We start from the raw sequence: 27,141 nt of genomic DNA, 5'->3' as shown, positions 1-27,141 counted from the left end.
GTCGTCTTTTTGTTTTCCCATTTTTTAAATTCTTCTTTCGTTTGATCAGTTTTTAGTTTCCAGTTTCTGTCAGAGCTGTTGTTGCATATGATTAATCCTAATACTCTGATTTCTTCTTGAGGGTTTATGTTTATAATGACTTTTCTGTTTTCCTCTCCGATCCAGACGGCTTCAGTTTTATTGAGATTTAGTTTCGTGCCTGAAGCATTTTCATAGATTTTAAGAATTGAGTTTAAGTGTTCTACTTCCGTTTGGTTTTGAATAATCACAGTGATGTCATCTGCATAGGCCATGGCTTTAACTTTAAACGAGTCATGAAGATCTATTCCTTCGATATTTGTACATTTATTGATAGTGGATATTAGTGGATTAATGACTATAATGTAAAGTGCTGCACTCAGAGGACATCCCTGTTTTACCCCACGACACACATTGAACGATTTAGTTAAAACACCATTTACGTTAATACATACAGTGGATTTAAAGTACAAACATTTGATCATATTAATAAATTCTGTGGGAAAACCATATCTAGACAATACGTTCCATAAATATTCCTGTGACACAAAATCAAAGGCTTTTTTTTGGTCTAGGCCTAAAACATAAAAATTCTGGTCTTCCTTATTTAAATTCAAAACTTCTCTTAAAGTGCATAGATTGTCCCACATGACCCGCCCTTTAATCGCACACGTTGGTTCCTTTTCAATTATTTCTTCGAGTACATTGTTCATTCTCGTTACAATATTTTTTGCCAGTATTTTATAATCAGTATTCATAATTGTTAAGTGCCTGTAGTTATTAATGTCACATTTATCTCCTTTTTTATACAATAAATTCATGACCCCTTCGTAGAGAGTGTCCCCCAAACAGCCCCGGGACAGACCCTCATTATACACACAAGTTAAAAGTTCACTTATATCATTTACAAATAATTGATAAAATTCGGAGGAAAGTCCATCTGGACCAGGACATTTTCCTCGATTTAGTTGTAAAATTGCCTGTTTGACTTCTGACTCTTGTATTTCTTGAGTGAGCGGGTTGAAGTCCAGGTGGCTGTACGTGGGGACGTCTCTTAATATTGTTTGAACATCGAAATCATTTGGGTTTATTCTTTTGTAGTTTTCTGCACATATTAGTTTTATTGTTTCACGTTTTTCTTTCTCTTCTGAAATAATGGAGCCATTTGGGGCTTGGACAGAAGCAATAAATTTATCTTTTAATTCTTTGGTGTAATTTAAAACAGCTTGATCAATATTTCCATTATTGTCAATATTTGTAGTTTTAGTTATGTTAAATGATAATTCAGAATTAATATGAGATTTTATTTCTTTGATCTTAGATATATCAGCATCATTATCATCAGGATTGTGTTTCAGATTTATGTACTCAGTAATTAAATTATCATAATATGCATTTTTTATTTTGTTTAATTCTTTACTTTGATTTTTAAGAAAACGTTTAATTCTTGATTTAAACATTTCCCAGAGAGAGATGTAGGAGTTGGTTAAACATTTTAAAGAGATTATTCTATGGATTTCTAGTTTTATTTCATTTATTGCATGTACATTTTGAAAACATTGATTATTAACTTTCCAGTATCCTTTCTGTTCAGACGGCCGTGAGTGAGCGACGTCTGGACGATCAAGTGGTCAGAGAATTCAGTTAATATTGTTTTGTAGTTAAAAGCTTTAATATTTGAAGAAGTATAAATACGATCAATTTGAGTTTTGGTTTTGGTGTCGAAACGTGTAAAATCAATATTATTGGGGTGCAGTGCTCTGTAAACATCAATTAAATCTTCAGTGACATCTTTTAAAAGTTTTCCCTCTTTGGTCATTTGTGTTGGAGTGTTTGTTATTATGTCATTCAAGTCTGTCACAGTATTAAAATCACCACATAAAATTACATTATAACTAACAAGTAAACATTCTTTTAACTTCCGGAATAATGTACATTTGCTATTTCTTGCCTGTGCAGTGTAAACATTGATAATTCTATATTTGTTATTTCTATAAAAACAGTCTACCAACAGGAGCCTTCCAGGCATTAGGACCCTTTGTTTTATCATTTCAACGTCATCATTTTTAAAAAATATCCCAACACCATCAGCACTTTCCTCCCCAATGGACACAACAGATTTCCCTTTTTTCCAAAGATTATTGACATCTTCCACGTCATTTGGAGTTTTTAGGCGCAACTCTTGTAAACACAATAGATCATAGTTTGTTTTTAACAGGAAGTCTATTTTAGGTTGTCTATATTTGGTCGACTGAATCCCTCTCAGGTTCCATGTGGCCACAGTTAGAGTTGTCATTGGGGTTTAATGTCAGGGGAGGCTTTATTATCAACTTTCTTATTGTTACTGTTTCTGGATCTTTTCTTTTTACGTTTCCCATTCACCAGGATAAAATCAGTGGGGGGATAAATACCTTCTGGGGTGACAGAGGAGTCGGATTGTGCCCTCTCAGGGGGCAGAGGAGAGCTGCTGCTCTGGATCTCTGAGGCGGAGCTGATCACGGAGCTCGGGCTCTCACTCGCACTCTCATATTGCTGCTCATGATCACTTTCAGAAATACTTAGTGAAGGCTCCTCACCTTCACCCTGGGGATCGTGGGAGTCGTCTGAGGATGGTAACGGGGGCATATTTGAGTGCGTAGAGTCGGAGTCATCAATTATTAGTGGTTCAGAGTGTAAATCCTGCTCCGGACAGTTGGAGGGCGGGTCAGGAGGCCGGGCACAGATCTCTGGTGTCGGCTTGGAGATGGTTGTATTTACGTTGGCTCCAGGAGGGAGCTTTGTAGAAGCGGGTCGGGAGCTGGTCTCCGGCGGCTTGGTTTTACCAGGCTGCGCACCGATCACAGGCGGCGGTTTTTTAGGCCGGGCACTGCGTTCAGGCGAATTCACGGTGCCACTGGTCGCAGTCGGCGGCTGTTCGGACCGGTTACTGCGCACAGTGGAGGCGCCTCGAGAGAGCCCTGGCTGGCGCTGCACCTCCGAGCCTCTAGAGGGCGGCAGAGGCGGGCGGGGGTCAGGATGCTCAGATGTGGAGCTGGGCTTAGGTCTGGGTTGTTTGCTGTGGAGTGGCTTTGTAACAGGCTGCTCTGTGGTCAGATTGGATGGCTGGACTGTTGCGGCTTGTGCATAAGACATCCGGGTGTTATCAGTGTCTGCTTGTGCATTTGTGGGCGGTGCTTTGGACTTATTGTAGTGTGAGCTGGGGCAGGTGAAATATGTGTGACCATGTTCCCCACACAGGGAGCACAGAGCTTCAGACTCACAGTCCTTGGCCTTGTGTCCATTATTCCCACATCTCCAGCACTTCACCAGTGGACATTGTCTCACCTGATGGTCGAGGGACTGACAGATGAAGCAGGAGTTGATCTGTCCGGGGTAGATGATGCGGCCGTTGTAGGGACCGAGTGAGATGGAGTTAGGAATATTAACATAATGTCCATTAGAGTCTTTCAACAGTTTAACTTTATATTTACGTATTCCGTACCATATGCCAAATTTATCCGCCGGTTTGGACATTTGGATTATATTGCAGAATCTGCGCAGGTACATTGCGATGTCCTGATCCGCGATGCGGCCGGTCCAGAATTTCACTATAATGTTAGTTGTGTCTATTTGAATTGAGGACTCCACAGTCCAGTCTTTCCATTTTTGTTCTTTATGTTTAGCGGTGTATATTTCCAGGAATCGCCTGAGCGGCGTCTCATCGTAAAAGCAGATTTCAAAGTCCTTTTTGTTGGGAAGAGCAATGAAAGAATAAACGTCTGCTGCATTGATCCAGCAGGATTCGAGCAACAGCATCTCTCCTACAAAATCGCGGCTTGGAGGAGCCCCTCTGCCGCAGAATTTTAGGCGCACCCAGAGCTGTCCAGGGTTCTGACTAAACATTTCCTCCTTTGCCTCGGCCACTCATGTTTACTGTTTAGTAATTGAAGAGAAGTAAGAATTTGTAGCGGACGTTTCGTGGGCTTTATTCTGCTTTTGCGGACGTCGGTGAAGACAGACTGTGGGCGGGGCTGTTCTTCCACCAATAGGAACGGGCGACGGGGAGATGTCCCAACGGTCGTTGACTCAGGACAAAAAGTAAAAACGTACACACTGAAAATAGGCCATTGGCTAAGATCTGTAGGAGCCCCAGAAAGCAAGTTTCGTTCCACCGAGGTGGAGAATACAATTTTGACATTCTATAATATAAATCTCGTAACAATAACCCCCAAAACAAAATCCCACAAAAAAATTTGCTGCCAATTTCTTGTAATCGGCTCCCAAATCGACCAATGAGCGTTGATTAAACCCTGAAAACCTTGCGCGCAGCTTGCTGTGATGCGGTTTGTATGCAAACAAACATGGCTGCTGGCCGGCGAGGTTCCGCGTCTTCACAGCGACTTTAACGAGAATATCCGTGCTATTAGCACACGAAACTAAACGATAGAAATTCTAGTTGATAGCCTAAAAACGATGTCCTACTTAGCAAATGAAAATAAAGCTGTAAATTAACTTCACAATAACTGTTTATGACTTGGCTCTGACTGAAGTTCATCTTTGTCAGATGTGGGTGGCCCTGAGAAGGGCCGTTGTTTAAGGGTTGAAGGACACTGGGTTTACTTGGAGCTGGTGTACTTGGTCACGGCCTTGGTGCCCTCAGACACGGCGTGTTTGGCCAGCTCTCCGGGCAGCAGGAGGCGCACGGCGGTCTGGATCTCCCTGGAGGTGATGGTGGAGCGCTTGTTGTAGTGCGCCAGGCGGGAGGCCTCTCCGCCGATCCTCTCGAAGATGTCGTTGACGAAGGAGTTCATGATGCCCATGGCCTTGGAGGAGATGCCGGTGTCGGGGTGGACCTGCTTCAGCACCTTGTACACGTAGATGGCGTAGCTCTCCTTCCTAGACTTTCTCCTCTTCTTGCCGCCTTTCGCAGCGGTCTTGGTCACGGCTTTCTTGGAGCCCTTCTTGGGCGCGGCCTTGGCGGGTTCAGGCATGGTGAGCTGTTTTGAGGTTAAACGGACGAATGACTGAGAGAGCGCCGCCCCGCTCTTTAAAGCAAGCCTCATGCAGATGAGCTGTGCTGTTCCTCAAAGCTGATTGGTGGATTGTAGAAGCGGCGTTTTCTCTTTCACGATTCCTTTTGGAAATATTCAAATCAAGAATTAAAGGATTTCTAAAATATCTAAATGAAGATTAAAACAACTCCAACTTCAATAAAAATCACTGTGCAAACCACACAATTATTTCACAAATGTGCTTGTGGGATCCACAAACTTAACTCTCACTGCATATTCTGTATATACATAGGAGCTTTGTCTGTTACTTCAATTCGCATAACTGACCATCAGTGATCAAAGATAATATGGGATTTAACTGGATTTAGACAGTTTTAACTTCTGGATATAGACCCTAGAGTGTCTTAAATCATAGCCCTTTATAATTTAGATTGTTTGAAATAAATTCACTAAAAGCTGCTCTTGGACATTTTATAGGGTATTCGTTTTTGGATTTGACCCTGATTAATCACTATTGTAGGTTTTGAAAAGTTTGTAAATTCTTTGCAGATCAGCTTGTCCCAACAGCTGCTGTATTTCTGCATAGCAGAACTTAAAAGTTAGATTAAAAGCCTGTGGGGACCACATTTTAGTTACTTATAAATGAGCAAGTTTCAATGAATGATGGCTCAAAAGTAGGATCAGAAAGAAGGTTTTGTTTCCTTCTCTGGAGTGGGTGGCTCTTAAAAGAGCCGTTGAGTCGTTGTTATTCGGGTCTGTCTTTACTTGGCCTTCTCGGTCTTCTTGGGCAGGAGCACGGCCTGGATGTTGGGCAGCACGCCTCCCTGGGCGATGGTCACTCCTCCCAGCAGCTTGTTCAGCTCCTCGTCGTTGCGGACGGCCAGCTGCAGGTGGCGGGGGATGATCCTGGTCTTCTTGTTGTCCCTGGCGGCGTTACCGGCCAACTCCAGGATCTCAGCGGTCAGGTACTCGAGCACCGCGGCCAGGTAGACGGGAGCTCCGGCTCCGACGCGCTGGGCGTAGTTACCCTTCCTCAGCAGCCTGTGCACACGGCCCACGGGGAACTGCAGCCCGGCTCTGGAGGAGCGGCTCTTTGCCTTTGCTCTGGCTTTACCGGCGCCCTTTCCTCTTCCAGACATGTTTATAGTATTAAATGATGTCACACGAAGGAGAAACTGTTCTCTGTGGCCGCTCACAGGCGGTATATATAGCAGCAGTGCTGACTTCTGATTGGTCGGCTGAGCGTTAGTTTGATTCTCCAATCAGAGCACGGACATCCTCTCCGCTTTACCAAAGTAACAATACATGAAACAATACATTCAAGTTCACGACTGTACATTTAGGACAAGAGAACTTACAATGGGGAACAACACTGTGGCTATAACACTACTACTAAATTGTAAATTGTACTAAACTGTACATTTTGTATATCCTTATTTTATTTGTATCCTGTAGCAGATTATAATTGTTTTTCGTTTTGAGTTCATATAGGTTGTTTTATAATTGTACATTTTTTAAATTTATGTTTTTACTTTTAAGAATATAAGGTTTTTTACAAGAGTTTTCTTTTTTCCTTTTGTAAAGGCTCCTCTATTAAAAGTGTAAGTTATCTGATCTCTCACTTCTGTACCTATGTTGTAACACTGAAATTTCCCCACATTTCTCCTCACTGTGTGGATAATTTTATGTTTGTGAATTCAGTTCATTGGCAATGGCAAAAAAAAAACAACCTTTGACTCCGATTCTACAGCAAGTGCCATGTCATATATGATATACAATGTTTTTTTTCCAGTCGTTGGTAGAATCATTTTGTCCATTGAAGCACTATTTACTGACCTGACAGAGAGGGCGCAGCTGGGCTCCAGCTCTAAAACAGTGTAGGATAGGAACATACGTATTAGGCTGGATTTGAGTGGACTGGGTGAAGCACAATAACTTACATTTTGCTGCGATGGTTTGTATTACAGTATATACATAATTTAAACCTGGTTTTACACTTCAAGATAAAATATTCCTTTGTTTACACATGGGGAAATTTCGGTGTTAAAACGCAGTAGATATTTCACATGTTCAGGGCTAACAATGTTAGTTATACAGTCTGACAGCAGCAGGAAGGAAAGACCTTAGGAGTAATTTTTAAAAAGGTAGCCTTTGACCCATGGGTTTATTTTTGATTCCAACCAATTTTCTAGTCAAGTGTGGCTCTTAGAATGTGTGAGTGGCTCTTAAAAGAGCCGTTGTTTGGGGTTCACTAGTGGTCAGTTTAAGCCCTCTCTCCGCGGATGCGTCGGGCCAGCTGGATGTCCTTGGGCATGATGGTCACTCTCTTGGCGTGGATGGCGCACAGGTTGGTGTCCTCGAACAGACCCACCAGGTAGGCCTCGCTGGCCTCCTGCAGAGCCATGACGGCGGAGCTCTGGAAGCGCAGGTCGGTTTTAAAGTCCTGGGCGATCTCCCTGACGAGACGCTGGAAGGGCAGCTTGCGGATGAGCAGCTCGGTGGACTTCTGGTAGCGGCGGATCTCCCTCAGGGCCACGGTGCCGGGCCTGTAACGGTGAGGCTTCTTGACGCCGCCGGTGGCCGGGGCGCTCTTGCGGGCCGCCTTGGTGGCGAGCTGCTTCCTGGGAGCCTTTCCTCCGGTGGATTTACGCGCTGTCTGCTTCGTTCTGGCCATTTTCTCTGCTGTTAAGACAGTGTTAAGACATGAAACACTTTGCTCTCTCAGTCAGCGGCAGCGGCTTTTATACAACCAGGACGAAGCCGATTGGCTGAGCTGGGCTCGCGCTCTGAATTCAAACATTAACCACGCCTCTGTCCCGCGCGCCCCGTGTTCTGTCCCTTTCATTCTATAACTTCATAAATAACGTGATCAGATTTCAGTTTGAGTTTCTTTAAGGCTTTTGAAACTGTAACAGTTCATTTTGAGTTGTCCTGATTAAAAATATTAAACTCTTTGTTATGTTTGTATCATTAAAAACATTACAATACATGTATGTTTAAAATGAGTATTACAAACCACATAATCATATATCGTAGTAATATACGTATAATAGTAACAGTATCTTAATAGTATATTTATAAACGTGAAACCATTTAAATAAAGTATGACAACATGCCTGTATAGAGTAGTATATAATATAATACAATTTTAATAAAAATATAGAATATTTCGGTGTAATCCCTCATTCGTCCAGGCGTGTTCCATTGTAGAAAAAAGCTTCAGTTGTAGTCATCTGGACTCAGTTAGAAAAATTAGACGTTTCGACTCTCATCCATTGACAATGACTTGGATGAGAGTCGAAACGTCTAATTTTTCTAACTGAGACCAGATGACTACAACTGAAGCTTTTTCTACAAAAGATAAAATATTGTCATTATTACTCCAGAGCAGGAGAAAAACAATGTTTACCAAACTGACAAACCAGAAGACAAACAGCAGAATGTTGGTGTGGATGAGACGGAGTAATTCAAACGAGGAAAACACAAACAGAAGGTTCCATGTTCTCCCAGGGAGACTAAGCATGTGTTTCATTATTACTGCGTGTGTAAAGGTCATTGTGATTCTGGAAGATTGATATTCAAGGGAAGAGCTGCTCTTTAGAGAAAGTGGTGGCTCTTAAAAGAGCCTTTTGAGGGTCGTGGTGGTCGCTGTGACTTTACTTCTTGGCCTTCCTTGCCGGGGCCTTCTTCGCGGGGCTCTTCTTCACTGCCTTGGCGGCCTTCTTGGGCGCAGCTTTCTTGGGGCTCTTGGCGGGCTTCTTGGCTGCCACTTTCTTGGGACTCTTGGCGGGCTTCTTCGCCGCTTTCTTGGCCGGGGACTTGGCCTTCTTGGCGGGGGCCTTCTTCACCACCTTCTTCTTGGGGGAAGCTGCCTTCTTCGCCGCCGCGGGCTTCTTGGCTTTAACGGGGCTCTTCTTCTTCTTCGCTGCGGTCTTGGGCTTGGCCTCCTTCGTGGCCAGCTTGAAGGAGCCGGAGGCCCCCGTGCCCTTGGTCTGGCTCACGGTGCCTGAAGCCACCATCTTCTTCAGAGTGGTGTTGATGCGCTTGTTGGCTTTGGCCACATCGACGCCCTTTGCCGCCAGCGCCTTCTTCACCGCGGCCACGGAAGTGCCCTTGCGCTCCTTGGACTCGGCGATGGCGTCGGTGATCAGCTCCGTGAGGCTGGGGCCCGCGTCCTTCTTCTTGGCCGCGGCCTTCTTCTTGGGGGCCTTGGCTTTGGCCGGAGCCGGGGCTGCTGCGGGAGCGGTCTCTGCCATGATTCGTGTGGGTTAGATCTGTGTCTGGAGCCGGGGCGCGCGCGGAGGATCCTTATAACGGACATGAGAACCGTAGAGACTCAACCCTCTCTGCTGAGCGGCGCCGTCTCCGCTTTGTGTTTTCTCTTCGCAGTTTAGAGTTAAAAATACAATAACGTGACTAATTTTTTGCAAACTATTTGACACGAATCTTTAGGACAAAGTCACATCTAGTTGTCTAATGCAGTCATAGACTCACAGAGTCTTGTGTTTTTAATAATAAGCCATCAAACCTTGGCCATGTCCACACCAGCGAGACACTCCGCGTCGACTTTTTCCTACATTTAGCTTTAAATTGGACTAAACTTTGATATATGAGAAACAATTTGTATTTAGACAAGCAAAAGAGATGTCAAGGAGTAAATACACAAACTAAACTTGTAGTGTTGCTTCAGTGTTTAGTTGTAATTAACAGAGTTTGTGACGGTAGTAAACACAAAGCTGAGGAGCCTTTCTGTGTTAGTCTGCGCTGGGGCAATGGTGTAATTCTGTTCATGTACATAACTATATGTGTTTACACGAGTGTGATGTGTGGAAACTGCGTGGAGAGAGGTTTCTGAACAAATTTTGAAAGGTCAAATTAACATGTACATTTCAAACCATGGAGACTTGGTTGATTGCTGAGTTTGCTGAGTTAGAAGGATACAATGCATATGATGTAAACAGGCAGTACAAGCACAATAATATTGTGCTTGTACTGCCTGTTTACCTACAACATTATTGTAGGTAAATCACTGATGGCTTAGTTATACATTAAGTAATGGAACGTTTGCCTATACAGATAAAAACAGATGACGGTCAAAGCATAGGTCCATGTTGCAGATAGAACGCATGGGCACATTTTATACATGAGTTACCAACAGTGCATGACAAATTAAGTATTAAGATGTAAAGTGAGATGTTCAGTTTTGGATTAAAACCCATTATCGAAAAAACAACACAAATAAGTGGAGATTGTGCTATAATATAATAGGATCATATATTTTGCCAACAGTTATGATATGACCATAAGTGATCTTGTGTTAATGATCACTTCCTGGTGTCAAATTGTCAAAATATAAAACAAAAACTGCTATAATATATATACCGGTACATTGTCTAAGGACAGCTGTAACAATTGAGGCCTTTTAAACAGAGACATTAAATCGTGATTGATGGTGTTTTTGATAACGATCCAAATGAAGCCAACGTGGCTTTCATAATTGTACAATTCTGGTTTATCATCAAAAAGACAAATCATAAGAAAGACTTAGATGACACTTGAAAGTGAAAATGAGTCAATATAAACTTTAAAAAACAAGTTCCTCAATATTAAAAAAAGCAGCAACAACTTTATCTGTTCTTTGCCGTCAGCCTCTGGTCAGAACACTTATTTAAATGCTTGATTACGTACAGGTGTCATTTCTTCGCTTCTTACTCTGTGGGCTGGTGAAGTCAACATTGTTTGACTTGTTAGGAGCTATCCAGGAACAAGGCAAACAGAGTGCGGCCCTGTCTCTTCAGGGCGTACACCACGTCCATGGCGGTCACGGTCTTCCTCTTGGCGTGCTCGGTGTAGGTGACGGCGTCACGGATCACGTTCTCCAGGAAAACCTTGAGCACTCCGCGGGTCTCCTCGTAGATCAGACCGGAGATACGCTTCACGCCGCCGCGGCGAGCCAGACGGCGGATAGCGGGCTTAGTGATGCCCTGGATGTTGTCACGGAGAACTTTACGGTGACGCTTGGCGCCGACTAACTGTTCAAACCTATAATGTACTCACAGTCTTCAGAGGTGGAACAGACTTCTCTGGCCACTAGGAGTTTGGGTCTTTGGTAGTGACTGTGCTTGGATGAATGTCTCTGTATTTGTCCTTTATCACTCAGAGAATCACTGGCTCTATCACTGCTGCTCTGGTCCTTTCACCTGCACAGAGCCTTTTGCTTGGAACATGTTGCAGAAAAACTGAACATGGACAGTATTCCTGTCCATTAGAGACGGCCTCAATCATGTCCAAAATATGAATAATCTGTGATCGATCAAATTATTAATTTAAAGTAATCTCAAGGGACCCCTCACATAAAGATGCTTTGTGTTACTTGTACGTGGCCCATTCTGAGTAGTATATTTGGAGTCCTGTATATTCTATGTATTCTAGACTTAGTAATTTGAATAAAAAAATAATTGTACCCATTTTGATAAATTAAACAGTTCTCTAAAAAACATCAGTCAAATCTTCTGAGATTACTTTTAAAAGTTCATCATTATCAATCTTATACATTCAAGTCTGCAGCGTGTGTGAATGAATTCTCACAATATTTCTTTCACAAACGCAGATATTGGTAGATCTCGTGTTTTAGACCTAAACTGTCTCTTCTGCTGTAAACATATTCTAAATTATATGTGTGAGTGAATTCAGCAAATTCAAAGTCGACAAAAAATATCTTGATTTTAGTCTTTTTTGTAATTCTCTGAAGACTGTGGGACTTTAACATCTTTCCTGTGACAAAACAGAGTTATAAATTGATTACTTTCGGGCTAATTTGAAATATCCCTTTTCCCTCCAATAAAGGGATAAAACAATTAACGTCATTAAATACATTTTAATCGTTTAAATTTTTTAATTTTGTTTTGAGTGACACTATTGAATCACTGAAAATGTGCAGTATAGAAATAAAAATACTTATTAAAACAATAAAACTTGGCATAAGATAAATAACATATTCGGCATACAGCTCCTACCAATAAATCCACCTTTACGAAAATATATTAATTATATAATACATTTGTGACATTTTCCTGTGTCATTCTGAACGAAGTCTTAAAACGTGGGGATATTTACATTTCTTATGAAAGAAACTTGAGCCGGTCGAGGCGTCTGGAAAGATTCAACCCGTCACATATAAAGTGTTAAACATGTGTGACATATAAAGTGTTAAACATATGTCACATATAAAGTGTCAAACATGTGTCACATATAAAGTGTCAAACATGCAGAAACGGGGCAGGTTCTTCATCAGGCCAGTTAAGAACAGAAATATAAAGCTACAATTGGGGCTCCGCGGCCTAGCCACGCTGTAGACCTTAGGTTTCAGCATATTATCAGGACCTTTTCCAGTATTAGTAATTTAGGATTAGTTGGAAAATACCCCAGAAGACTGAATGAAGTTATGCAAGTTTCTCTCTTGGTTCATAGTCTTATGACGTTACAGGTATAATTTAGTCCCAGTATTGATACATAATTTCATTCACAATATATACTTTTTGCACTCGTTGGTAGAATCATTTGGGCTCTGCTGCACTGCTGTGTGAGCTGCTGAGGGAGAAGTGCACTTTAAGCACTTTTGAGCAGAAGTTTAGTGATGTGTCAGTTCAGGTGTACAGATAACTACACAGACGTGGAAATGTTAGTTAGGACATTTAAACGTTTTTTATAGATCTTGAGAAGTTTATTTTGTTATAAAGTCAAATGTTTATCTCTGTGTAGGACTGTAGATCAACTCTGAAGTTGTAATGCACTTAAACTAAAGCACAGTATTGGTGAAATATTACACTTGTTTTTCTAAATGCATTTCAGTTTATGAAAACAAAAGTTTTGTAATTGTTTTTAATCGATCCAGTAATTGCTTCAAAACAGGCTATATAAAGCTATTTATTTCTTATATTTTCAATAGTTTTATGTTTTACGTTATGTTCGGCCCGCGACCCAGCCTGAGCGTCGAAATTTGGCCCGCGGCCCAAATGAGTTAGACACCCCAGGTCTAGACCAATCAGAGCGCGTGTAGGTGATGTGAACGGACCGAGGTGCCTTGAAATAGCTCAAATGTTACGAATGAGCTACATGCGTAAAACTATGGATCCATGAGTTTAATAACTGAACAAATCATGGAACTAATGACCACCACGGATCTGAGGGCCATGGATCTACTGCTCAGAAGCAATGTCTTAAAATTATTTAGCCAAAAAAATTGAGGGGGGGTGTTTGAACCTACATTTCGTCTTTTTGTTGCTTTGAAGCTTCAATATATCGTTGTGGCAGGGACTAGAGGTGAGCAGGGTCTATCAAGCTACTATCGTTTTATCAACGCGGAAAATTTAATGTGAAGCCAGACATATTTTTTTTTGTCTTTTGAGGGGGGGAGGGGGTCCAGAGAGAGACGGAAAATATTCCGTCTTTTAAGCTTCAACCTATTTTGATACGATCCCTTACTGTCTCGCAGCAGAAATGGCTCAGATGTCCTGAAGGCTAAAGGCTAACTGCAACTGGCGTCTGTTCCGGGAGGTCCACGTCGGCCGTCGGGTCAGAAATATGTGCCTCATTCAAAATGCTTGTTGCTGTCATAACTGTATGAAATTGTACAGGTGAAAGCACATACCCAGAAAGTTCAGATATATGACTGTGTAATTAATACATTTATAACTTGGAATATCAACATTTAATTAAACCCCTTAAATAACTATAAAATATCAGAAAATAATATGATGTGGTCAAATGCATGAATCCAGTGACACTGACCGGACATGTGGTGGTTGTACATACACAGGTGACAGCAGCAGCACTGACCACTGGCCAGCAAAGGTCACTTTAAAACCTGAATATCTCTTAATTGTTTTTTGGGATGATTGAATGATTCCAAAAGTATTACGCTCTGGTCACCATGACATTTCTGATGGCGTAAATCAATTGTAAATCTGACCCTTTTGGAAATGTTTCTGATGTAACTACCAACTGGGTGGTCGACTGCCAATTTAGTGTGCCTAAACTGGAAATTACTTTCCAAATTACTCTTTTTATCATTTGACAACTTCCCATTGCAAAGCAACATGCACACAATCCTCCTGCATTGGCAATCAAATGATTCGGTCCATTCTTCCTTGAATCCTGTTTTCATCAGCTTTCTTTCGTTCCGGTTTGGTTACAACAGCGTGTGTCGCAGGCTGTGACGCAAATCTTCGTTGATAGAAATGTTGAAATTAAATATTTATTATTTAAAAATTACAGCATTGGAAAAAGTTAAGAATGTGTGCGTCATGTTTTTCCTCCTGCAGAAACCATATTAAAACACAAATCCCCACGTCTAGTTCCATTTTCATACATTTTTGAAAAAACTCCAGCCACTAGGGGACGCTAAAGAGCCGTATGTGGCTCCGGAGGCGGGTTGTGGAGCCCATGGATCTATTAGGTAGAGCCCAAATTATATCTACACGGTAGAGTTTTCTTTTCCATATTTTGGACATTTGACTCCCCCTGAACGCTCGCATTTCGTGGCATTTGAGAACGTTTTCTGGTAAAGTTCGTGTTGTGCTCTTTTGAAACTGTGTTTTAGTCACAAAACGTCACTGCTACTTGTCCGATGTTTTTGTTGAACTACTAACGCTTCTATTCGGTCAGTTTTGGGTAATTTCCACCCCTGTTAAGTTTAAGTATCGCCGCCGCGGGAGGTCGCGGGTTTGAAACCGGGCGGAAACATTTTTTTTTTTATTTGACGTGAAACTAAAACAATCTGGTCCAAATAAAACTCAAATGCGTCTGAAGGGAAGGTGAGTTTATTTCAGCGCTCGCCTTCTCTTTGTGCACCACCGCCACGAGCCGCACGCACCACGAGCGAGCGGCACCGCTTCTCCTCTGCTGTACCAGCGTTTCCACGTCCGATCACCGGCTCCACCACGAGCGGCACGCACCGCCACGAGCCGCACGCGGCACCGCTTCTCCCCCGCTGCACCGGCGTTTCCACGTCCGAACATCGGCTCCACCACGAGCCGCATGCACCACGAGCAAGCGGTACCGCTTCTCCTCCGCTGCACCGGCGTTTCCACGCCCGAACACCGGCTCCGCGCTCCCGCACCCGCCGCCCCGGAGGTCTGTACCTGGGCGAAGGTGTGGCCCCAGCCCGCCACAGGAGCAGACACGGAGAGCGGGGCACCGGCTCCACCCGGAGAAAAGCAGCCCCATACAACCAAGGTACAGCCCCGTTTCTCTGCTTTCCCCGCTCCACAGACGGGGGCGATCTGGTCACAAAACTGGACTCAAATGAGTCTTGATTGGGCTAGAGCAATGCCGGCGTCTGGTATGTGGACTGCTGCTTCTGTCCCAACGTCTTTGTTTTGTTAGTCGTTTCCATTGTTTTGTTTTGTTCCCGCGTCTCTGTGTTGTCTTCTGTCTACATCCCTGTTCCTTAACTTCATCGGACATTACTGCACCGTCCATCGCTCATCTCCTCCCTCACTCCTGGACTATCTACTACCCTAGCCGGCAGCTAACAGCTGGCTTAACACCTGCGGAGGTCCGTCATGGTATCGCGGGGCCTCCCTGCCGTGCAGACAAGGACGTGGGCAACCAACGCCACCCACTCCACCAGCTTCAACACCCGGTCCACTGCTGCTTTTTCACAACCCTCTGCCCACCAGCTTCTAGTTAACCAGCTTCTAGCCACCGCCAACATTCTAACTGGATTACTCGCATCTGCTGTTACGTTCCATCTCCTCCTCGGACTATCATTCCCGCGCCTCCAGGCCACCGCTCCAGCAACTTCTCGCCTACTCACCTACACCGCTGCTGACCTTCACCTCCTCAACCATAACCACCGTCTCCCAGCTACTGCTGCCTCTGCAGCTAGCTCAGCTGGGATCCTTCGCCGGCCCCGCTACGTCCACCGGGGCTCTGGTCTCTCCCATAACCAACACTCCAACGATCCCCTCACTCTGGACTAGTTTTCGCCCCCCCCGTCACCCCCACCTGCCGCACTGCCAACCTCAGCAACCTCCGCCCCCCCACTCCTGCGCCCCCATCCATCTCCACGCCCCCATCCATCTCCACGCCCCCATCCATCTCCCTTGCAATGCTGAACTGCCGCTCCCTCTCCAACAAATCACCTGTTATATCTGAACTGCTACTGGACAATAACATTGATCTGCTTCTCCTCTGTGAAACATGGCAACAGCCCCTGGACTTCTATGCTCTCAACCAAGCCACTCCCTCCAACTACACTTACACTGCCAAACCCCGCCTCTCCGGGCGTGGGGGAGGTCTTGCTGTTATTCATAAAAAATCTACATCCATCACCACTGAACTGAACCTCAACCTTCCATCCATCTCATCATTTGAATACCTCGCCTTCTCCCTCCCCAACTCTATCACCGCTATCCTGATCTATCGTCCCCCAAAGCCCCACCCCTCTTTCCTCACTGAATTGTCTGAACTCCTCACCATCGCATCCTCTCTCTCTGCCCGCCTCCTACTCACTGGTGACTTCAACATCCACTTTGACTGCCCCAACGCCCCACTGACATCCGACTTCCTCTCTCTCCTGGACTGCTTCCATCTCACCCAATACATTGACTTCCTCACCCATACCAAAGGCCACACTCTGGACTTAGTCTGTTCCTCTCTCCTACCCATATCTAAGCCCCACCCCCTCCCCTTCCCATTCTCTGATCATCTCTGCATCCTTTTCTCCGCCCCCCTACCCTCGCCCCACAACCCCAAAAAACGCACCATCACCTACCGCAATATCAAGTCAGTCAACCCCCTCACGCTCTCCCAGCTCATATCCTCTGCTTTCCCCCCTGACTCCCCCCCCCCTCTTCCCCCGACGACTATGCTGTCATGCTCAACACCACCCTCTCCGACTCCCTTGACTCCCTAGCCCCCTGGAAAACCTCCTCCATCCCCTACATCAACCCCGCCCCCTGGTACACCCCTGAACTCCGCACCATGAAGCAGACTGGCCGCCAACTCAAACGACTCCTCAAAAGAACCCGCCTCACCGTCCACGCCGAAGCTTTCAAATTACACATCTCCTCCTACCGTGACACTCTCCAAGCCGCCAAATCTGCCCACCTCTCCACCCTCATCAACAGCTCCCACCGGAGCCCTCGCACCCTGTTCTCCTAGGGTCAACAAGCTGCTCCAGCCACCGGACATCATTCCACCCTCCTCCCCTGACCTCTGCAACTCTTTCCTCCTTGCCTTCAATGACAAAATTTCCAAAATCAACAGCTCCATGACTGCCGTCTCCATTAACTCCATCATCACCCCCACCCCTGCCCCCCCCCCCCCCCCCTTTCCCTGACCACCCACCCTTCCCTCCCCTCACCACCTTCTTCTCTGTTAACTCCTCTCATATCATAGACATCATCACCGCTTCCAAAACCACCACCTGCTCTCTCGACCCCCTCCCAACGAATCTAACCAAGGCCTGCCTCCCTGCTCTCATCCCCCATCTCACCACCCTCTTCAACCAGTCTCTATCCCTCGGCCATGTTCCTTCCATCTACAAACTGGCCTCCATCGCCCCCATCCTCAAAAAACCCACCCTAGACTCCGCCAACCTCTCCAACTACCGCCCCATCTCCAACCTGCCGTTCCTCTCAAAAACGCTGGAACGCATCGTCGCCACCCAACTTCACACCCACCTCCAGTCAAACAACCTCTATGAACCCCTCCAATCTGGCTTCTGCCCACTTCAAAGCACTGAAACAGCCCTGGTCAAAGTACTCAACGATCTCCTCACCTCTGCAGACTCCGGGGCCCTCAACATCCTGTTACTACTAGACCTCAGCGCAGCCTTTCACACTATAAACCATTCCATCCTCCTACAAAGGCTGCGCCAACTGGGTGTTGAGGGCTCTGCACTTGACTGGCTCACATCCTACCTCACCAACAGGCAAGAGTTCATTTCCCTCTCCGGTCACTCATCCACCCTCTCCCCAGTAACGCAGGGGTCCCCCAGGGCTCAGTCCTCGGCCCCCTCCTCTTCATCTGCTACCTCTTCCCCCTTGGTCACATCCTCCGCCAACTCAACCTGGACTTTCACTGCTACGCTGACGACACCCAGATATACCTCACCACCAAATCCACCCAAAACCCTCCCCTCAGCCACATTGAAACCTGCATCTCTACAATAAAATCATGGCTCACTCTCAACTTCCTCAAACTGAACAGTGACAAAACAGAGCTCCTCCTCATTGGCACCAAATCCACTCTCAATAAAACTGGTCCCTTTTCACTCAGCATCGACACCTCGACCATCACCCCCTCTACCCTGGTACGCAATCTCGGTGTCATCATGGACCCCACCCTCTCCTTCACTCCCCATGTCAGCCACATCGTCAAGACCTCATACTTCCACCTCCGCCGCATCGCCAAAATCCGACACTGCCTCACCCTCCCCGCTGCTGAATCCCTCATCCATGCCTTAATCTCCTCCCGCCTTGACTACTGCAACTCCCTCCTCACTGGCATCTCCTCCCATTCCCTCCATAGACTCCAAATGGTCCAAAACTCCGCTGCCCGCCTCCTCACCCACACCCGGTCCCGTGATCACATCACTCCCGTTCTCCGCTCTCTCCACTGGCTCCCCATCAAGCAACGCATAAACTTTAAAATACTCCTTCTCACCTTCAAAGCTCTTCACCACCTTGCCCCCCCCCCTACCTGTCAGACCTCCTCATCCCCCACCGCCCCTCCCGAGCTCTCCGATCCTCCTCCTCTCTCACCCTGACTGCACCAACATCCCGACTCAAAACCTTTGGCGACAGAGCATTCTCCCGAACAGCACCTCGACTCTCTCCCTCACTCACAACATTCAAATCCCGCCTAAAAACATACCTCTTCACCCAAGCCTATGACCTCCCCTACCCCTAGCCTCCTCTACCCCATTGCCTACACTTCTACCCCCTGTTACATCCCCATCTTTTTCTCTCTACTTCTTTTGTCTTGTTTACATTTTATCTGTATATTAATGTGTATTGTACGTGTTGTCCCCCCCTGTCTGTAAATACCCCCCCCTTTTTTATATATGTTCAGCGTCTTTGGGTCACTGAAAAGCGCTATATAAATAAAAGTTATTATAATTATTATTTGTATTCAGGGCCGGCCCAGCCTATAAGCGAACTAAGCAGCCGCGTAGGGCCCCGAGGCGTTAATAGGGCCCCCAATCTGGCAACCCGTCTTATGCGAAGTGCAAGCGCAGCGTGCGCCACTAGTGTAGTAGTGCTGCTGGCGCGGCAGCGCACACAGCGGTAACATATAACGCACAAACCGCATTTATTTGTAATGACAATCTGGCAACCAAGACACCAAACCTGCGCTGATTGGTCAACTTCATTGTGCGCGAGGCGAACGAGAGCAAAACATGAACACAACAGAACGTGGTCATCATGTCCAGAATAATATATCTCCTGGTGCCAAAAAACGAAAGAAGAAACTTCTTGACGATGTAAAGAAACTGCAAACTCAACAACACTTTCCAGGTATTGAACTTCTCTTACAAAGAGACGGTTAATGCTGCTGTTTGAAACAACACAATTCTGTCACGTTAGTTCGCTCAGGCTGGAGGCGACGAGAGCTCTGCCCCGCGCACAATATGTCTGACTGAAAGATAATAAGCTTAACATTTACACCAGCCCCGTGTCAGCTGCAGGTGAGGCCGGTGAGAGGCGTCTATGCCCCGGGTCACTAAGAGGCGGAGATCCGGTCCGGACGAGCGCCGTCTCGTCCAGAACCTCTGACGTGAAACTTTGGAGTGAACAGTGTGCGGCCCCTGTCCCTGTGCAGCCTCAGTTAGAGATGAGCGGGTTTGAGTTTGCGTTCCATCTCTCTCACATCACCATGTGTGAGATCAATCGTGACTCGTGATGTCTGTTTTACTTGGACTTCTTAACATGCAATAAGAGAACGTAAAGGTTTATGCGTGTAAGGTCCATCAGCCAATCACATCGCAGCATTGTTTCATGCAGGAGTCCAGTGTGTGATGTTCAGATCAGAACAAACATTTATATTGTAATTAACTTTTAATAGAGCAATAAAACTTTTCAATTTATTTAAAAAGCATCATTAGACTATTTGTTATAAATTATAATAAATTGATAGTGAAAAATAACCAGACATATTATGATTACTATATATTTTTATATAAAAGTGGCAAAGTTGCAGAAACGCAGTCTCTTCACAATAGCTAGGTTTGGACCTTCACTTCTAGTTCTGTTCATTCTCTGGGAATTAACATTTTTGCACTGTTTTATCAGTGTTAATTGTTAATCAAGCAATGCTTATGCCATTTGTTTAATTTAATATAACTTGTTTTGTCACTTTGGCAAGAAGGAACAGTTGGGAGCAGTAAAAGATAAATTAGTAAGGATAACTATTTTACTTTTTCAGTTAAAATGAATCAATTTGACCATAATTATTTTTCATAGCCAATATTGTATTGAGTAATTAAGTACACTAATGTATTAATAACTGGCTTTAGTCATTTTCTCCTGGCCCAGTTTCATCACATCATCATTTTATAGCATTACAACCTCAACATTTTACTCTTACTTTAGCCGGCTGGACCACATTAAAATGCACCATAAGACCCAAAAAAGGTCTGAAAATCTCCCCCAGACCCCCCCTGTTCATTAATTTAAACTGCTAATGTGGCTGTAGACCCTTAACACCCACAAATACGCCCAAAAACGTATCTGGGACGTGTGTTATTTGTACAGGGAGTAGAGGTGATGTCAGCGGAATACCAAGTTGCATTGTGGGAGTAGTTATCAATATAATAAGTTATCAATATTTGAGCTTTTGAGGTGTTGAGAATAAACTAACTGGCAAACGGATGCCCTGGAGTTTGGGTGTGCTTTGTTTGCGTTGAAGAAAGTTCCCATATGTGAATTGTTTACTGACAATGGCAATAAAACTGATTCTGATGACGTGGTGAGGGGCCCCCAAAAATGTTTTCGCTTAGGGCCCCCTGAAGGCTTGGGCCGGCCCTGTTTGTATTGTATTATCTGTAGAGCACAATCCGTACACACAGTAGCATTACAGCTACAATACAAACTGATACATCTGTTTTGAAAATGTGGTTTATTGTTGCTTTTTTAATGTCTTTGTTTATGAGGTATTTTGGCCCCGCACGTTTTCAACGTATACATTAATAACATGGATTTATATTATTTATTGTATGTGTTTTTCTTGTAGCCTGCATCACACGGATCACAGAAGGATCCTGGTGTATTATAACAATGTGCACGATGTTCACATTTTAGTAAAGAGCCCGTGATCTGTGTGAGTGGATTAAATCAGCATTGTTGTGTCTAGAGCTGTCTGGAACTCCCTCTGTTTTGTCCAAGTCTGGAAAAAGATTAGATGGGACATGTGCAGGGCTCTGTAGACATTCCTGTGGTCATAGCACTGAATGAATGACGTCAACAAAACATGGCGCGACCTCGCCACAGCGCCACTGCTGGCCAAACGTATATTGCATCCGTAGTGGTTTAGCACCACCATAGGAAATTAAAGAGATTCTGTTTAGGCCAGTGTTTAGGACTATTAGTGTGAGGCGAACGTGATAACCACTACATTACAGAAACTGAGAAACAGCATCCTGCAGTACAATTTAAAAACAATCAAAGCATAAGATACAATGTTCAATCAAGTCACTTGGATACCAACTGCGATAAAAAACCGGGATAAAACACCAAAGAAGAAGAAGAACACCGAAGTTAAGGTGTGATTTTGTGACCTGAATTGTTCGGTCTGAAAATAAGATTCAGATTCAAAACAGTACGAGGATTCTAAAACAAAAAATAAGTTTCTCCATGATCCAGACCATGTTGTTGTATTGCTTTTAATGGCGTTTGGCAGCCAAGTGAAAATGTACATTCATCGCCACGTACTAGAGTTGTACGTCTTCAAAGTATGTGTCTTACGCCGTAAAAAAAAAAAAAAAAATTGAGGAGATAGACAAAATTAGAAAATGCGGGAACATTCTGATGCGCTATACAGTTTCCGTAGTGTAGTGGTTATCACGTTCGCCTAACACGCGAAAGGTCCCCGGTTCGAAACCGGGCGGAAACAAATTTATTTTTTCCTCAGCCAGGAGGCTGCAGTCCTATCTTATAGTCTACTTTTATTTTTTTGCAAATGTTGAGGGTCTACTGTTTTTCTTTTTGACTTGTATAGGTTGTATTAATTCATTATTTTATGTTGCACCGAATCACCAAAGCAAGTTCCTACTCTGTTTGTGAATTCTGTTGACAATGGCAATACACCTTTTCTGATTCTAATTCAACGATAGGTTGGAGAACTCATTGAACTAAAATGCAGATACGGTTCATGTATTTAAAATTTAGCTAAACATTTTAAAATGTTATCCAGAATAGCTCATTTTTTACACTGGGGGTGTCTACATCATGCTGCGGCTAGCCATACCCTATCCAGATATTATAATAGATCCATGTTAGAAACATGTTAGAAACCATGGATCTATTATATTATGTTATAAACTTGAGTTGTTTATCTTCCTGGTTCTCTTTTCATTCAGCCAATCACAGTCCGCTAAGTGTGGCGTCATCAGCGAGGCGTAGGACCGCGGCGTCTACAGCGGAAGTAAACATAACATGAGCATAGTAGCAGAGTGTAGCTCCAGCAAAGGTTTCCAAAGTAATTGAGTCTTGAAAGAGTTGCCGTAGAAGATGGATCGCTTTTCTTGGGCTAATGGACTGCTCGAAATAAATGAAACATTAGTAATTCAACAGCGAGGTGTCCAATTGTATGACGGTGACGACAAGGTAATGTTGTTAGCCTCCTGTTTAACACAATCAATAATGTAACAAAAACTAATTAACTTCTTTTCATTAGGCTAAACTGGATGTTGGAGCTGTTTTACTTACAACTCATCGACTTATTTGGAGAGATATTAAAAACCATGTAAGGACCATATTGGCATACATGTTATTGTTTTGCCTGGGGCATTCCACAGTATGGTATTAAACCTATATATGTTCATGGAAACAAGCAGGTCAAGTTATAGGTCAGATCTTTGGTGTTTTTGATCAAATAAAAACATCCATGATCAAATAAATTTGAAAAAGTTAAGTTTAATGCCATGGGGAAAACGATAACGTTTCCATGGAGACAAGCAGGTGGCGGACACTCCTCTAGAAAGGTTATGTAGTGCATATTTAAAGTTATCAGCATCAATAACGTGTTTAAATTACTTTGCAGGAATGTTGTATATCCATGCCACTCTCTCAGATATTATTATTTGAGGAACAAGCTGCAGGTATTGGCAAAAGTGCTAAAATTGTCGTCCACTTGCAACCGACACCTGCCAACAAAGAGCCAGGGCCCTATCAGCATAGCAAATACTCCTACATCAAGTTATCTTTCAAAGAACATGGACAGATCGAGGTAATTTTAGTTATGCTTATAGAAAAGCAAATAATATATATTACAGGTGATTATAACGGATGTACATTCATGTCTGCTGTATGATGTAGTTTTACAGGAGATTATCAGAAGAGATGACACAACGAAGATGGGAAAATACACCGGCTTCACAACCTATGCCCACAGGAACAGGCACTCAGGTTAGAAACATGAGTCTATCCTTAAGAAAATACACGTGGCATATGCACAGTAAAATATATAACAAGTAGACTTAAAGGTGGTATGGACGATTTTTTTCAGCAAATTTGTTATCATATTTCCTCGTGGCGTGGATAAATCATTTGTCCTGCCACGTAGCAATCATAAAACGCACCTACCACTCACCTGCAGCCGCGTCAGGCTCGTCCCCACGTTTCCGCGTGCCTAAGCGCATGGATCTATCATAATATAGTTCCCTCAGTGTACGGGGCAAAATGAAGACGGAGAAAGACAGTTCGAGCTGACGCAGAAGTGAACAGAAATCTACGGGAGACGAGAGATGCGATGTGATCTGTCACGCTAATAAACAAACGCACGTGTGTGTTGTATCGGTCCGCACGGGGGAGTGCGCATGCGCACTTCCGCCTGCGTTCTCATACCGCCTTTAACACATCTAGCTTCTGCCACAAGATGGCAATATTGGCTCGTTTATGACATTGTCCTTGTCCTTTACAGTTATTGCTCAGCTGTTTGTAACCCAGAGACTATTCACAGTGACTCCCACAACACTCAACAAGCCTTACCAATATATTGATTTTCTATAGCTTATAATAATGTTGTTTCTACTACACCTCAAATCGGATACTTTTTGTTTGGCTTGAAATTTTTTCCTATGTGTTTTCTTTGTTCCATTGTGTCTTTGCCTTTCCTGTCTGGCTCTATAGGCAGGAAGGACACGTGCAGTGGGAATCGTTGGCATTGAGCGAAAGATCGAAGAAAAGAGGAAAGAGACGGACAAAAATATTTCTGAGGTACAAATAATCTTGAAAGTACAGTATAATGTCAGTCGAGATCAAGAAAATGTTACAGACCATCATCCAATGTAACGTACCGTGGTTGTGACGCTAACTAGAGCTGTGACATCTCAACTGCTGTAAAGTGATGAGATGGAAGAATGTTCAGCATCAGCCAAAAACAAGTGATGAAGAAATAGGGCGGTCTCTGGAATTGAAATTATGGCTAGAGCCTGAAATCTTGTGGTAAATTAAATGGTTCACATTTTTCTCTTTGTTTTGTTTTATTTCTGTTTAAGGCTTTCGAGGATCTCAGTAAACTAATGGTGAAGGTAAAGAAATACCTTTTGGATACATTTCAAATACAAATTGGTTTGATTACATTAATACTAATATAACAATGTATTAACTTTTTTACAGGCCAAAGAGATGGTGGAGGTCTCCAGATCAATAGCAAACAAGATAAAAGACAAACAGGGGGACATAAGTGAGGATGAGGTATGAAATTTCCACAACATCGTAATCAAAACCAGGCATACGACCATAAAGCCATTATTGTCCTCTACACTTTGTTTCTTGTGTTTAAACACAGACCATACGCTTCAAGTCCTACTTATTGAGTATGGGTATAGCAAATCCTGTGACCAGAGAAACACATGGGTCGGGTACACATTATCATATGCAGCTTGCTAAGCAACTTGGAGATATGCTTCAGGCCCCACTAGAGGTAAGCTTGTTTCTATACCGAAAATGGATTAATTGTCTCTAGATTTGAACCAGAAAAGTCGTTGTAGCAGATAAATGATGTAACAAAGGTTTAGGCATTGATTCATTATTTACAGTACGCTTACATTTACTTGTAGGAGCGTGGTGGAATGATGTCACTTACTGAAGTCTATTGCCTTGTGAATCGTGCACGAGGGATGGAGGTAACAATGCTATTTTACATTGAATAAATGTTCAAAATTCTGAGATGTTTCCCTGTGCTATAGCTGCTCTCTCCAGACGATTTGCTAAATGCGTGCAGGATGTTAGAGTCCTTAAAGTTGCCTATAAGGTGAGTTTGATACTTTATATTGTTAAATTTAGCATCAAATCTGTTAGGCTTTGACCATGTGTGTATGGAGAAGATATTGTTAACTATGAGCCAGAGTTGGCGCCCGTTTCACAGAAGGGCCATGTTTTCCTGCCTGGCTTCCTGTTTTTTTTTTTTCAAAATCCGTTCAACCTTTTTTTGTGTCATTTCCTGTGACTTCTAGACTTTGAAAGAAAACATTGGTATTGCAAAAGTTATTTGGTCTTGTTATGTTACGTTTGGAGTAAAGATTGACTGCTGCATGCACCTTGTTTGTGTCTGTTTTGTCTTCTCTGTAGGTTGCGTGTGTTTGACAGTGGTGTGATGGTGGTCCAGCTGCAGTCCCACAGTGAAGAGGAAATGATCGCCTCAGCACTGGACAATGTAAGCTGCACCGATGCGAACAACAGTGTGTGGCCTAAAGGAACATGATAATTCCAAAGACCAAGCAAACGCAAATCAAATGGTTCAACACAATGTGCTTACAGCGCATCAAACAATTTCACGATGTAGAAAAAGAAAAACTTGATAAACTTGTACAAACTGCTATTTGTAATATGGATTTTTGTCTTCAATAGGTGTCAGATAAGGGATCTTTGACTGCAGAGGAGTTTGCCAAGCTTCTGGGACTTTCTGTTCTTCTATCAAAAGAAAGGTAAGAAATGTCTGTTTTTAGTGTCATCAGATGTGTAAATTGATACAAAATATCTTGTTTGAGATGCATTTCTTTCTTTTTTTTTGTAGGCTCTTGCTTGCTGAGAAGATGGGACACCTGTGTAGAGATGATTCTGTTGAGGGTTTGAGATTTTACCCAAATCTATTTTAACCCCGTCTGTTCTGAAAATGCAGTTCTCCCACGGTATTCTATTACATTTGAACATTTGAACTGTCTGCTGCATACTGATAGTACATCTCATCTATTAAAGAGCTATTTATCTGGCGCGTCAATCAAAACTGAATTTCTGTTTGTTTTCTGTCGCTTTTTTGTTAACTGTAACATTGAAATATCAAACCACCTGTTCCACTGGGCGTTCGTGTTTTCCCAGCATATCATTTATGACATCTAACTGCCAGATGTTGTCGCTAGATTTATATTTTGTGCCAAGATTTTGAAACTCAAAGAAGCACCTGTAAAGATGACAGGTATAGCAGGGTGCTAGAGGGCACGAGAGTTAATCTTGTCGTTGTCTCAAATGTTTAAACTGAAGTTGTGGATCCTATTGTGAAGAGTTTCATATTAAAAAAAAATTGCAGAGTCCCGATTAGATTACTGTGACCTTGTGTGTGCTTATTTGTCAATCAGCTCTTCTAGTTCAGGAAATAAATGCTCTATTCATTACACACTTGCTGTAAACTGTGTCTTGTTTCTACATGTTGAGCTAGACAGAGTGCAACCTGACCTGTGCTATACCCTTACCTTTTAATCTCAACAGCAATTGTCACCAGCCTTATTTGTTTATTGCGGCTGTAAAGTAATAAACTTTCATATAATGGGTGTGTCGAAAACCGTTGAACTCCTAAAGTAATTCAATTGACTTAATATAATAGTTTCACATCTATCCTTTATAAAGAAGTTATTTTATTGACATTTGTCTTTGATGTCTTTATCTTTGACATTGCTTTTCCTCGG

General features: G+C 43.5%; 6 protein-coding genes and 1 non-coding gene across 7 annotated transcripts; 2 read left to right on the top strand and 5 right to left on the bottom strand.

The window, feature by feature from the left end:
- Positions 1 to 4,584: 4,584 nt before the first annotated feature.
- On the bottom strand, positions 4,585 to 4,999 carry LOC140360648 (histone H2B 1/2-like). The gene has a single exon (XM_072445971.1). The coding sequence runs from the start codon at positions 4,986 to 4,988 to the stop codon at positions 4,614 to 4,616; it is 375 nt and encodes a 124-aa protein (XP_072302072.1). The 5' UTR covers positions 4,989 to 4,999; the 3' UTR covers positions 4,585 to 4,613.
- Positions 5,000 to 5,708: 709 nt separating this feature from the next.
- LOC140360647 (histone H2A-like) lies at positions 5,709 to 6,175 on the bottom strand. Its single transcript, XM_072445970.1, has one exon. The coding sequence runs from the start codon at positions 6,146 to 6,148 to the stop codon at positions 5,771 to 5,773; it is 378 nt and encodes a 125-aa protein (XP_072302071.1). The 5' UTR covers positions 6,149 to 6,175; the 3' UTR covers positions 5,709 to 5,770.
- Positions 6,176 to 7,256: 1,081 nt separating this feature from the next.
- LOC140360306 (histone H3) lies at positions 7,257 to 7,683 on the bottom strand. The gene has a single exon (XM_072445519.1). The coding sequence runs from the start codon at positions 7,681 to 7,683 to the stop codon at positions 7,273 to 7,275; it is 411 nt and encodes a 136-aa protein (XP_072301620.1). The 3' UTR covers positions 7,257 to 7,272.
- A 673-nt stretch (positions 7,684 to 8,356) lies between these two features.
- Positions 8,357 to 9,273, bottom strand: LOC140360646 (histone H1-like). The gene has a single exon (XM_072445969.1). It carries the CDS (start codon positions 9,263 to 9,265, stop codon positions 8,666 to 8,668), a length of 600 nt encoding a protein of 199 aa, XP_072302070.1. The 5' UTR covers positions 9,266 to 9,273; the 3' UTR covers positions 8,357 to 8,665.
- Positions 9,274 to 10,756: 1,483 nt separating this feature from the next.
- On the bottom strand, positions 10,757 to 11,236 carry LOC140360440 (histone H4-like). Its single transcript, XM_072445648.1, has 2 exons — positions 11,210 to 11,236; positions 10,757 to 11,041 (listed from the first exon to the last, which is right to left on the bottom strand). The coding sequence occupies exons 1-2, from the start codon at positions 11,234 to 11,236 to the stop codon at positions 10,757 to 10,759; spliced, it is 312 nt and encodes a 103-aa protein (XP_072301749.1).
- A 10,821-nt stretch (positions 11,237 to 22,057) lies between these two features.
- On the top strand, positions 22,058 to 22,130 carry trnav-aac (transfer RNA valine (anticodon AAC)). Its single transcript has one exon. It is a non-coding gene; the product is annotated as a tRNA-Val (tRNA).
- A 509-nt stretch (positions 22,131 to 22,639) lies between these two features.
- Positions 22,640 to 26,675, top strand: vps36 (vacuolar protein sorting 36 homolog). Its single transcript, XM_072445968.1, has 13 exons — positions 22,640 to 22,843; positions 22,914 to 22,982; positions 23,280 to 23,465; positions 23,555 to 23,644; positions 24,368 to 24,454; positions 24,736 to 24,768; positions 24,857 to 24,934; positions 25,029 to 25,163; positions 25,300 to 25,365; positions 25,429 to 25,493; positions 25,811 to 25,895; positions 26,090 to 26,166; positions 26,256 to 26,675. Exons 1-13 carry the CDS (start codon positions 22,748 to 22,750, stop codon positions 26,335 to 26,337), a joined length of 1,149 nt encoding a protein of 382 aa, XP_072302069.1. The 5' UTR covers positions 22,640 to 22,747; the 3' UTR covers positions 26,338 to 26,675.
- The last annotated feature ends 466 nt before the right edge of the window (positions 26,676 to 27,141 follow it).

This window comes from Eucyclogobius newberryi, unplaced genomic scaffold (genome assembly GCF_026437365.1).
Source record: "Eucyclogobius newberryi isolate DKJ021-1_F unplaced genomic scaffold, fEucNew1.0.hap1 SCAF_15, whole genome shotgun sequence".
NCBI classification, from domain to species: domain Eukaryota; kingdom Metazoa; phylum Chordata; class Actinopteri; order Gobiiformes; family Gobiidae; genus Eucyclogobius; species Eucyclogobius newberryi.
The sequence above is the reverse complement of the archived record's forward strand: the minus strand, read 5'-3'. Positions and strand labels throughout refer to the sequence as shown.

What these genes read in the sequence shown, in the direction of transcription:
- LOC140360648 (XM_072445971.1), bottom strand. Translation starts at nt 4,988, where the DNA reads ATGCCTGAACCCGCCAAGGCCGCGCCCAAGAAGGGCTCCAAGAAAGCC.
- LOC140360647 (XM_072445970.1), bottom strand. Translation starts at nt 6,148, where the DNA reads ATGTCTGGAAGAGGAAAGGGCGCCGGTAAAGCCAGAGCAAAGGCAAAG.
- LOC140360306 (XM_072445519.1), bottom strand. Translation starts at nt 7,683, where the DNA reads ATGGCCAGAACGAAGCAGACAGCGCGTAAATCCACCGGAGGAAAGGCT.
- LOC140360646 (XM_072445969.1), bottom strand. Translation starts at nt 9,265, where the DNA reads ATGGCAGAGACCGCTCCCGCAGCAGCCCCGGCTCCGGCCAAAGCCAAG.
- LOC140360440 (XM_072445648.1), bottom strand. Translation starts at nt 11,236, where the DNA reads ATGTTCCAAGCAAAAGGCTCTGTGCAG. An exon ending in AAGCAAAAGGCTCTGTGCAG is followed by an intron (nt 11,042 to 11,209) that starts GTGAAAGGACCA and finishes AGGTTTGAACAG; the next exon opens with TTAGTCGGCGCCAAGCGTCA.
- vps36 (XM_072445968.1), top strand. Translation starts at nt 22,748, where the DNA reads ATGGATCGCTTTTCTTGGGCTAATGGACTGCTCGAAATAAATGAAACA. An exon ending in TGTATGACGGTGACGACAAG is followed by an intron (nt 22,844 to 22,913) that starts GTAATGTTGTTA and finishes TCTTTTCATTAG; the next exon opens with GCTAAACTGGATGTTGGAGC. An exon ending in AAGAACATGGACAGATCGAG is followed by an intron (nt 23,466 to 23,554) that starts GTAATTTTAGTT and finishes TGTATGATGTAG; the next exon opens with TTTTACAGGAGATTATCAGA.